Genomic DNA, 12460 nt, shown 5'->3' with positions numbered 1-12460 from the left:
TTTGCATCTCCTCCTCTTCAAAGAAAGAAGGGCAAAGATCTTAATAAAGCCTACCCACAACTTTGGGGAGCAGTTGTTTGCGATAGGAAAGTTCTGACTGATCGTGTAGGTGAAATAGCTAATTAATATAGATTTGTGCACAGAATAAACTTGTTGCTTAGGGACTTGAAAAATGAGTAATTACAGTGGCAGATTGCAATAGCTAGTCGCTTCCTCAGGCTTTCTGGAGTAAGTCTGTCAAAATCTGCAGAGAGGAAGTTCCTGTCAGCCACACTTCTTTGCTACTGCTTTACTTCATACTTTTTTACAGTAAAGAAATTCCTTATTTAAGGACTATCTTTATCTTCCGCTAGACCAGAAGTTTTTGGACTCGTTGATACAAAAACTGATTTTAATGGTGCCGACCTGCATATGCTCAGGTCAAGGGTAATTGTAGCATCACAGAATAATTCAGCTTTGAAGACCTCAGGAGGTCATCTGGGTTCAACCCATGCTCAAAGCAGCTACTTAATGTCTGTCCCAAGTGTGAATCCAGTCTCTTTGATACAGGACAGCCAGTTATGTGGGTCAGATAGGCAGAGGAGGGTTGTTTTTTTCCCTATTTTTTTTCTCTTTTTCTTTTTTGGCAGGTATTTCAGGAATAGGAAGTTCCTCCAAATTATTTTCAATGACAAACACAATCTTACTCTTTTTGTTCCGGTGAAAAACATGGGAGATCAAACACTTCTAGTTGGACTTCCAACTAGAAATCCAACAGGAAATCAACATGTTCCTTTCCAGTCCTAGAGGCTGAGGCTAGTGACCTCTTAAAATACCTTTTTATTATTGAAGTTCGTGAGAAAACTTTAATTCTTTGACAATACCTCATCATGATGGATTTTACGTATGATGGAATTATTACTCTAGTCAATCCCTAGAAGCATATGTATTGAGTTTCAGCAGAAATAATCCAGAAAAGTTCCTGTTCTGCTTTAAAACCTACAATGTTGCATTAGGAGTCCTGACACAGGAATTGGAATTGAAGTGTTATTTCTGTTATTTTACATATTTAAACATTTTTAATATTTACATATTTTAACATATTTACATGTAGGCTTGTTTTATGGGAAAATGCATTACCTGTTTGCGAGACAAAATTAATGGTGAATTTGACTGTGTTCTAGGGTCGTCAGTGAAGTTTGCTTCTAGGATGTGTGTTGGACTGTGGAACAGCATATCGCAATGTGTTTATTTGAAACTCCAAATGAATCTAATACTATTTATTAAATGGGAATTATGCTATGAGAACACACTGTTCTACTAAAAAAAACCCTAAAAAGCATTTCTTCAAACTGATTCCATAAAAACATTTTTTCAAGTTGTATGCTTTTTTTATCAATAATAGAGAAGATCTGTATTAACTAAGATTGTGAACAGATATAACTAATTTCAAGAATGTCAGTTAGACTTAAAAATAAGGCACTCATATTTCAAGAAAATACTGTATACTTGCTAATTAAATAAATTAAAATGATTATAAATAATTTCCTTCATTGTCAAATCCATTTCTGAGAGCACCATTTTCTAGGGCTGCTTAGCTTTTTTTTTTTTAATTAAAAAATAATCTCCTTACCAATCAATAATGCATATATATTGTTGCAAAAATAAAAACTTGTTTTCCTGATTTTGATACTCTCTTGCCCCATTTATTTTAGATATTGGTGACTGGTATAAATGGATATACATATTCATTTTGTTTAAATTCCATTAATTTTCCTCCAGTGTCATTAGGTAGCTACTCATGCAAAGATAATCTTAAAATAATTGTTTTGTCCATATTACTAGACAATAGACCAAGAGTAGTTTAAGGTTGAAAAAGGTCTTTTGACTCATCATTATTTAAAATTAATTTTTACCCCTTTTGTTTTTTTTCCATGTCTATTTAATCTTTCCTACTGTCTCTTAGATGCAAGCTTCCTTTCTTCCAGCAATCATTTTTACAACTATTGACTTTTCCAGAAGTTGTCCACAAAACATGTCCATGTGTTAATATGTGAACAGCAGCTAAATGGTAGGACTTCTCTCTGTTTTGACTATTTCTATTTGACTTGAATTGTTTCTCCCCTGGTATAGAATCAGTGCCTTTTTCTGCTAGCGTATGGATCAGCGCATCCCGATACCTGATGGATTGGTCTTGATATCTTGACCTTAAAAAAAAAAAAATCCATCTGTGGCAATAAGTGTTCTGCATTTCTCCATACTGCATCCGAATCCTGTACTCCAAAGTTAGATGTGATTTTGATTGCTTCAGTTTTATTCACCACTGTAACTGGAAATCTGGGCTCGTGGAATTATGGTGGAGTACAGCACTTATATTTTAAGAAGTACGTGGTGCAGCTGATTAGAATATGCTTCTGACATCAACTTTGAAGTTGGGCAGGAGATAACATGATAGGCAGGCTATTATTTATTGGGTTAGAGATATTCTAAAGAGTGATTTTAAACAGTTGATGGTATTTTTAGTACAGGGAAATTTTGTAATCATTTGTTCTGAATCAGTGATTAGAAAAATCAAGTCCTTTTATGACTTGTAGTCAATCATGCTTTTAGGGGAGGAGGATGCTAGACGGTATCTTGATTTTCCTTTCAAGCCTTGTTGTTTGCAATGCCAGTTACTGTAAAACAGGTTGTTACAGTTTTTATTATTTACTCTGATAAGTATCCTTTTTTAGTTATTAGATTGTGTTCTTGCATCTTATTTATCCAAGACTGCTAAACAGATTAATAAAAATATATAATATAATGCAACCATTTGCATTATATGAAGGAATATATAAGAAATATATTTATCCAAAAATAAGCTCACAGTGGAATCAAGGGATGAATGACTGATGGTGTAATGTGCAATGGGTAGTTGCTGAAACTAACTTCACAGACTGAGCTGTTTGAGGGTACAAAAAGATAAATAGCATGATTTTCGTGATGGAGAAGCAGGACTCTTACTTAATGAAACAAGGATGGCCTTGCGGTCAAAATAAGATTTTAAGAATAGACTGTACATCTGTCTCCTACCTTAACCACAGATGAGCTCCCTGACCTTTTATCTCTGTTCCTGGTGTTACCTCTGATTCCTGCAGCTGTAGCCTTTGAAAGCCCTGATTAGGAAAAGAGAAATGAATAAGAAGCTGTGTCTTGCATTTGGATTTTTATGGAACAGCAGGTAATTCCACTTTTTCAGCGTGTCAGAGAAACAATTCCAGGCATGGATTTGTTTTCTGTGCGTTTGTAGATAGTCTTTTTGCAGTTCTAGTACTTATACTGTTCTGCTTGATTGCTTGGGAAATCTTCATCTGAACTGATGCATAAATGGCTTGCTGCGGGAGAGTAACAGTCAAAATTACCAGACTGCTTTTGCTCTCTTGTTAAGGAGCTAAGCTTGCTAATAAAGGCCTTGGAGGATTCCAATGAATAGGAAATGATCTCTAGTGTTATTTTAACAGGTATGCAATTGTGGGCTTCAATGCACATTAATTTTTTGAAAGCAATACGAATTCTAAAATCAAAGGTAGCTGAAGAACCTGGAAATGTACAGTGACTTCAGATGAAAGCAGATTATGCTGAACTACTGAACTTTCCATGGCTACAGTGATAACCAGCAAGACATGCAAGACCAGTTTTATTTTATTAAGGCTTAAGGAGAAAATAGCAAAAACTGATTTGGAGGAGAAAATGTGCATTTTTGTTAAGTGTTAATACACTTTTTTAAAAGTGAATAATATTTTAGAGATTAAGTTGTATATTCACAGCTGCTGGCTTACTCCTCTTTCTCAGTCCTCTCTCTCTGGCTTAATTTACTGCTTTTCTATGTTTCTTCAACTAATTTATGAAGAGTTTCCAGGTAGGATTGGAAGGAGTTCTAGAGATCACTAGTAAAGTCCTCATCACAGAGGTAGGATCCACAGCTGGATCTACTGTAATAAATATTTAATCTAACTTGTGAATCTCTTGTGAAGATGATTTCTGAGCTTCATTGGGTCAGTATATTACATCAGTTCTTCACTACTGCTATTTAGAATTTTTTCCTAAATCTTCACTCCTAATTCAGCTAATTTTTTATGCTGTTTCTGGCGATGTGAGGAAATGTCCATCATCATCATTGCTCATAACAGCTTTTTATGTTCTGAAAGAAGTTGTCCTGTCTTCTCTTAGGCTAACCTTTTTTAAGACTGAAGTCTCTGGTCTCAACAGTCTTCCCTAGCACAAATTGCTTATCACTTCCCTGCTCTTGTTAACTTCCCTTCAGTTCTTTTCCAGCTTGTCTTTTACAATCCTCTGTATAGGGATTCACAGAGCTGGAGACAATATTCTGGCTTAGGCTATAACAATATCAGCAAATTATTTCTGATCTTCATTTACAAAAGAACCTTAGTTCTCTGTGAGCTCTTATACAATGCACCTCCTGTTTATGCATCCTAGATTGGACTTCTAGTCTGCTATAACCCTGTGTCTTTTTCTGTTATCTTCCTGTTTACTCATTATTCCTATTTTCATGTCCTGTGCATTTAATTTCTATCAAAAGCATATGTTGGTGGGCGTTTTTTCCCCTCTTTTTGTGCTTATCCTTTGAGTTGCATCTGATTGTATTTTTTTCAGATTTTTGCCTTCATTTCGAGATAATTTTAAATGCAATAAAAAGCATGGGCTCAGAACTCTGAGCTTGGTTCATTTGCTGATTTTTATTTGTTCTTAATAGATAAGTTTCTTATTCTGTTGCTTTTTTATTCTGTTGCATTTGTGGTAATGAAAATATTCTGTAGAACTGGAACAGGACAAACCCAGGGGAATTTCTTTTTGACACACTTTTCCAAGTCCTGATAATTACCAAACTCCTGATAATTACCTTTTGGACATTTTCTCCATGACTTCCTATACAGTATTATTTTGTGAGTCTTGTGTTTTATTCCTATGCTAAGACGCTTTGCTTTATCGATTACATCATCTATTCTGCCAGAAATCAGTTACATGACACTATTTTATTTTTGAGAAGAATACAAAAAACTTTAAACCCTGGATCTTACATGTTAATCTTCTAAGTATTTACGAGTTGATTAATGTCTTGTTCTAACTCCTTCTCCCCAAGTATTCTGACCTGTAGTTTGGAAAGCCCTCCCCCTTTTAATGGTAGTGCTTTGATTTGCCCTTTTCAGTCCTGATGACCTCTCCTGTTTTCCTGAGTTCTCAAAGAAAATTGATTAAGACAGTCTCCTTAAATATTTTGGAGTGAATTTCAGTTGATCTTGCTGTCCTCAGCAAATTTCTTCATGTATACTGATTTTCTTTAGGATTTTTTTTCATTCTTATCCCTTGTAAATATGTCCAGATATGTAACATTAAAAAAAAAAAAAAGTTGAAGAAAGCATGGAAAACTTAAGCCTTTCTGTGCATTCTTTGCTTTTCTTAACTCTTAATGGACTTTTATTTTAATCATTCTTATATAAAGTATCTTCCATTATTTCCTCTTGTCCTTTGTAAACTACAACTCATTATACACCTTTGGCTTTCTGATCTTTATTTACATGCTTTTGCTGTTCCATGGTGTTGTTCCTTAAAGTCCTTCTTGTTGCATCTTGAACAATTTTGTGATTATTCTTTTGTTAGTATTTAAGGATGAAGCTATTTTTGGTCCGTTATCATCCTATTGTTACAATGGAACAGTTTGACACTGTGCCTTTCAAATAGCAAGGTAAATTGTATAAAACCATTAAAATGTGTGTGTAGGATGTAGCACATGAGATGACGGTCCTTGAGGAGTATTGCTTGTATGATGAAGAAAAATTTGCATTTATTCAATAGTAGACAACATTAAAATAATTTCAGTCATTTAAATCATTTCAGTATTTGTTTACCTTCATATACAGAAATCAGATTGTAAGTAAAACCTGTTGTTAAGTATTTACATACTTATCTGTGGACAGCAGCTGCTTTTAGGTTTCTAAACTGTACATACTCAATACTGTTAAAACTTAAATCTGTTAATTAATGTAGAACTATTAAAGAAGTAGAATAGCAAGACCTCCCAACAGTAAATGTTGGCTGCATTATCATGCCCTGAATTATTCTTTCACATACTAATTATGCTTAAGTAAGATAAAAATGAATTGCAACATATCCTAATGATCACTGAGTAGGATAAGCTTGGGAAAATTGTATATTTGCCTTGCATATGACCTTTCAGTTGTTTTTCGTATTGTATGCTCTTACTGAGCTGTTCACCTTGTATCCAAAGGTAGCTTCTATGATACAGGGAGAAGTAATCTCTCAGGAAAAACCAGAATTATTTAAGGGTCCATTTGGCATATGGAGGAATATAGTGGGGGTTTAATCCTGGTGAATTAGATGGTCATTAGATGGTCAGTTCCTGTGTGCATAGATTTAGGAAGTTCTGCCTTAAAAAGCATGTAGGTCAAGTTAGAAAAATGTAATCTGAAATTACAGACTTTTCTATAGTTACTTTCTGCTGCAGCGTATTTTATTAAATTTTATTTGAGGATTTGGAAAGGGAAAGGAATAGTGTTTTCGTTTTCTTATATGTAATGGTTTAGTGAAGTTTTCATAGAATCACATGGGTTTGGGTTGGAAGGGACCTTGAAGGATCATCTAGTCCAACCCCTTTGCCACGGGCAGGGACATCTTTCACTAGATCAGGCTTCTTACATTTTTCAATTATTGCAGGATTATGAATTGTTTCCTGAAGCAACTGATACCTCTTCTGTTCAGTCGTCTTACTTTTTGGTCTTGAGTTTTACTTTTTTTCTCATCATGAAACTGACAAATAAATCGAAGTAGCCAAAGCTGTTGTGACACCCTGTGGAGTTTACATGTACATATCAATGTTAGACAGGTTCAAATAGCTATTTTAATTTCAGAAATTTGTATCAGCACAGCATGGTTTAATTTGGTGAGGGCTTCAGTGGGATTGCCTGGAATTAACATTGAGCTCGTTATTTAGAAGCTACCATTATTTTTCCCTATTACTGCCCCTTTTGTCAGAGACGAACATAAACATTTAGTTCCCATATCTCCTGAACTTTTCTTGCCTGTTTTTCCTTCAGTTTATTCAGGTCTGTAACAGTGCAAGCTGTTTGCTGGGAAAGCCAGGTTCCGTGTTGTCCCTAGAGGTGGTGGCTGCTGCCAGAGTGGCCAGGAACTCTTCTCCTGGTGTAAGAGGGTGTTGCAAAAATATCAAGTTTGGACTTTTCTCTTGGAAAGCAATCCGTGGAGAACATTTTAGCATGTTCACCATGAGCAAAAGGCTTTTGATGGGGGCAGAGCTGTCTTTGCCAACAGTGCGTTTGTTTGGAAGCTGCTATTTTTGGCCCGTTAGCTTCTGAGCCTTTTGTAATAGCAGAAAGAGGAAGCAAACAGTGAAATCACTTTAATAACATATTTCCTGGTTGAAGTGACTTATCTGTGAGGCCTAGACAGAGGAGATGTCATTTCCTGGATTACTTCTCTTCAGTTTGAATGGTCTGTTTTACTGTGTAATCTTTTGACACAGCTTCTTAAATGTAGCCTAATTTTCGTGTTAAGTAATGTAAACTAGGTCTTTTAATGAAAATGTAAAGCTTTAAGGAAATACCTTTTGACAAAATGCTAATGTGCAAGACAAGTCTTTCATAAACTACATGTTGGTATGAACTTGAAATCCCTTACCTTAAAATTATGTTCAAGAGCTTAAAATCGTGTCTTTAAAAGAGTATGATAATAAGGTTTGTTCAAAGGGATAAAAAAAATTTGACACTCTTTCTGTTCCTCGTGATGCTGATACTAATCACCTCTCTCTGACATCGGCTGTAGCTGACTGTCCTCAAGAGTTAGGATGCTTCCAAATAGTTAAGAATAGGCAGTTGCGCTGTTCTCAAATTTCTGTTCATTAATAGCTACTTGTGAAAATTGTTGCCAGAAGTCCATGAAAAGGAGGCAGAAAGAGCTAATAAAAAAATTAGTTGCAAATATGATTCTCAGTTTTTATAGCCCACAAAAACGGTGTGGAATCAGAATGACATGGGGAAAAAACAGTGACATCTGAAATGATAATATACAGCTCAGTTTAAATGGGAAGTTATGGTTGTTTTGGGCCTTGTAATCCAACTTTACTAAAATATCTGTTGGGGATGATAACTATTCTTTTCCCTGACTTTGTGCATAAGATATAAGTAGAACACACTATAAATGTTTTACTTGGTCAACCTTTAAAATATCTTTGCATGAAAAGCATTAAAGTATCAGGTGACCTCACCTCTCTGCCTCCCCAAAAATATGAAGAACAAAAATATGCCTTATTGATTTGTGTTAGCACAGAGTGCTTTTACATCTCCCTTAAAATGTCTACCCAGTTGTTAGTCATCATTAAAATATTGTTTCAATAGCAATGAAAGAAGAATGTAAAAGGAGTGATAAATAAGGTATTAGACTGTGAAGAGAGAAATAGAGTAAGAAGGTGCTCAGAGCTCTAGAGAACTAGTTTTTATTTTTGAATCTGTGCAGTAGAAATGAGAACTGTAATTCATCAGAAAAAATATGTTCAGGACCAGTTGTGAAACCCTAATTGCATTAAGGGATTCTAAAGAATAAGAAAGACTCTTACTTTGATACTGTAAATTTCTACTGGAAACTACAGTCATATTAATGCAGTTATATTGCAAATATATTAATGAAAGTGTAGCTTCAAGTCGTATTTGATGTTCAAGTTAGGTGTTGTGTGTAGACTACCGGCTAATTGGAATTGAGACTTCATTGTGCTAGGTAAAATCATAAAAGATGGCCCAGCTGTTCTCCATCAGGGCATTCAGTATGGTCCTTTTCTACGTGTTGCAAGGTGAAGATCCATATTTCTGCTGACACACTGTGCTACAGAATGAGATATCCTTTTTTGAAGGCAGTGTTTACTAAATAAAGAGTTTGGTATTACAGATTGTTACGTTATTTTGCAGGAAGTCACCTCGAGTCAGTACTTTCCGTTGGATTTGTCCAGGTTATTGGGCAGTTCCAGTGCAATTTGTGCAGTGACTAATCCATAAATATTTAACAGCTTTGTTACTTTGGTTTGGTTTTATTGTATCTTTTGTAAAAATTTCATCAAATTTAAGAATAGGTACTAAGTCTTCCGTCCCTCTGAAAGATGAGTACGATGTCCTAGTGCATCCCTCCTTTAACCTTAATGGGTTTTGCAGGAACAGTTATGGTCAAGGCTGAAATAATACCTATAAATATTGTTCTTAAAGTAACAAAGATTGATACTGTGTCTTCTTCATTGACTTCCTTTTTTGCTTATTGACACTGTTTTATGATTATTTTTGTAAGGAAGTTTTAAAATGTGATGTGTAAGACCTTCACACAGTTCATGTTACATAGATTCAAGAGTAAAATTCCACCTTTCCTCTGTGCGGCAGTGGAAATATTTTAGGTGTTACATCACAGAATGGTTGAGGTTGGCAAGGACCTCTTGAGATCATCTAGTCCAACACCCCTGCTGAATGCAAGGTCAGCTAGAGTAGGTTGTCCAGGACCGTGTCCAGTCAGGTTTTGAGTATCTACACTGATGGAGACTCCACAGCCTCTCTGGCCAACCTGTTCCAGTGCGTGACCACCATCACAGGAAAAAAAGTGTTGTGTTCAGGTAGAATTTCATGCGTTTTACCTTCTGGCCATTGTCTCTTGTCCTGTCAGTGAGCACTACCTTTTCTTCATTCCCTCCTGTCAGGTACTTATACACATTGATGAGATCCCCTGCCCTGAGTCTTCTCTTCTCCAGGCTGAAGAGTCCCAGCTCTCTCCTCTTAGGAGAAATGCTCCAATGCCTTAATCTTCGTGGCCCTTTGCTGGACTCGCTCCACTAAGTCCCTGCCTTTCTTGGTTTGGGGAGCCCAGAAGTGGACACTGCACTCCAGATGTGGCCTCACCAGTGCTGAGTAGAGAGGAAGGATCGCCTCTGTTTACCTGCTGACAATGCTTTCCCTAATGCAGCCCAGGATGTTGTTGGCCTTTTTTTCCTGCAGGGGTGCATTGCTGGGTCATGATCAGCCTGTTGTCCACCAGGACCCTCAGTCCTTCTTCACAAAGCTGCTTTCCAGCTGGTCAGGCCCCAGCCTGTACCTGGTGCCTGGGGTTATTCCTCCCCAGATGCAGGACTTGACATTTCCCCTTGTTGGGACTTTGTGATATTCCTCTCTGTCCAGTTCTCCAGCCTGTTGAGGTCCCTTTGAATGGTAGCACAGTCCTCTGGTGTGTCAGCTACTCCCCCCAGTTTTGTATTGTCTGCAGGGTGCAGCAAGTGTAATGAAGGTAATGAAGATGTTAAACAGTACTGGCCCCAGTGTTGATCGCTGGGGTGCAGTACTAGTGACTGGCCTCCAACTGGACTTTGTGTCACTGATCACAATCTTCTGGACCTAGTCTTTCAGCCAGTTTTTAATCCACTTCATTTGTCTAACCTGTACTTTATCAGCTTGTCTATGACACTTCCCAAGACACTTTCATTTGTTAGGAGGTAAAAAAAAAAAAAAATTGCAATCGAATCTCTTAATTTTGAAAATGTGCTTAATCATTAATGTTTTTTGTGGTGAAAAGCGACATCTCCACAGATGAGGTAGTCTTATTTGTGTATGTGCGTATTTAGGGCAGTCTGGCATTCAAAATGTATTTAATGATCTTGGGCCTTGCCTTTAACTCTATCCAGGTAGATATATTATTAGAATGAGTATTATAATTTTAGTGATATTTGCAACAAATGATCCCTTCCCAGATATATTCAGGAAAAAAAAAACCCAGCAGGTTGTTAGCTAGAGCCTCAGTTATTAAGAGGACTGAAAAGCTGTCTAGTTCTATTGGCTACCTATTAATAAACGTGATGTGGTCTCTGACTTAAATCTCTGTGATGCCCTGTCAAGGCTCAAAAACCTGAAGAAACCGTGTCAGGATTTTGTTCTTAGAGCAATGAACAAAGCTGCCAGTTCAGGCAGAACACTGGAGATGCTGAGTATGAATGGAGTCTCTGGCTCTTCTTAGTATCTGAAACTAATTTTTATTTTATTTGTCCCTGTGTAACTGGAAAGGGCTTTGTGTTTTGGAGAGTAATTTTTTTAAGTTTTTCTAGGTTGCTGAAAGGTGGAATTGAGTTAAGTCTTGTAACAGGCATTTAAAATACTATTTTTAGTTTAGATTTTGGTGATCTCATCCCTTGCCATTTTAAGAGGTCTCAATTGTTTTCTATGGAGACATTGATAATTGGTAGCAGAACAACATGTAGAGTTCTGGCTTGTCTTCTGTTGAATTGTCGTCTTAAGTTTAGGTCGTGTCTTGCTTCCAAGAAGAAAAATGTGCAGTTGGTTTTTGAATATCCAGAATGAGAAGGTAGAGAGGCTGTGATCAAAGCAATAATATGGATAATACAAACATAAAGTTTTTGAATATGCAGGAAAAGTGTAATGGAAATAAGAAAAACAGATTGACTGAACGGAGTATCTTGAATCAGTGTTTAATGAGTAAGATTACTTACTGGTTAAGATTAAAACTACTACTCCAGTTTAAGTCCCAGTGCCACTAATCAGTGGTAATGTATCTGTACTGTTTATAGACCAACTTGGAGCCAGTCGGTGTGTGTTAGCTCCTTTGCTGGTTTATAAACATACTTGAGAGCTTGTTTGATTTGCCTACTAGGAATGTAATGCATGCTTGAATAATATATAATCAGTCTCAGTGTAGTAGTTTTAAGAAAGTTGTTACTTAAGATTGTAGAACTCAATTAACTTATTTTTATTTTTTCTCAGGATGGCTTGAATTCTTTGGTCCTTGATCTGGATTATCCAGCACTGAGGAAGAACAAGAACATCGATAATTTCTTAAATAGATGTAAGTTGCAAGTGGCCTTTAACCAATGACATTGTTGTGATCTCAGTCATAGGAAGCTGAGTGGTCAGAAATGCATTGCTGATTTTCTTTTTACTAATTTTTATGACTCTGAGCTTCTACATTCAGAAGGCTTTGGAGGACCACTTATTACAGAGAAGTTTCATTCTGGGGAGCCATTGTATTGCTGAAAATATGTTGGAAAATACCAGCTGTAGATTGTAATTTTTCCAACTACAGTTGGAAAAATCCTTTTATGTTATTTTTTATCTTAAGTATGTGCAGCGACATAATTTGCAAAGCATATCCCAGTTATTATTCTTTAGGAATTAATTACTCAAAATGTCAACATTGTATATACAGTCTTACTTAATCTAACAGAGAAGCCTTCTGTTGATTTTTAAAACTAAATTATTGTACCTTAAAATCTGTTGGTGCATTTTTGAACCTTTGTGTAAATGTTTGTGATTCTCCCCAAATTGTAGACAGAATCTTGGAGTTTATTGAGCATATGAAAATAGGAGACTGTTACATCAGAGTAGCTGTGTTTTGTCTCTTTAAAGTGTTCTCTGTC

General features: G+C 36.2%; 1 protein-coding gene across 2 annotated transcripts in view; it reads left to right on the top strand.

The window, feature by feature from the left end:
* Positions 1-12460, top strand: part of ROCK2 (Rho associated coiled-coil containing protein kinase 2) — a 103550-nt gene that overhangs the window by 32253 nt on the left and 58837 nt on the right. For both annotated transcript variants that reach the window (XM_050892995.1, XM_050892996.1), the window contains exon 2: positions 11808-11889. In XM_050892995.1, the coding sequence (XP_050748952.1) occupies positions 11808-11889 (82 nt within the window). The remainder of the gene's footprint in view (positions 1-11807; positions 11890-12460) is intronic.

This window comes from Gymnogyps californianus, chromosome 3 (genome assembly GCF_018139145.2).
Source record: "Gymnogyps californianus isolate 813 chromosome 3, ASM1813914v2, whole genome shotgun sequence".
In the NCBI taxonomy this organism is placed as follows: Eukaryota; Metazoa; Chordata; class Aves; order Accipitriformes; family Cathartidae; genus Gymnogyps; species Gymnogyps californianus.
Note: the sequence above shows the minus strand (reverse complement) of the source record. Positions and strands in the feature narration are given on the sequence as shown.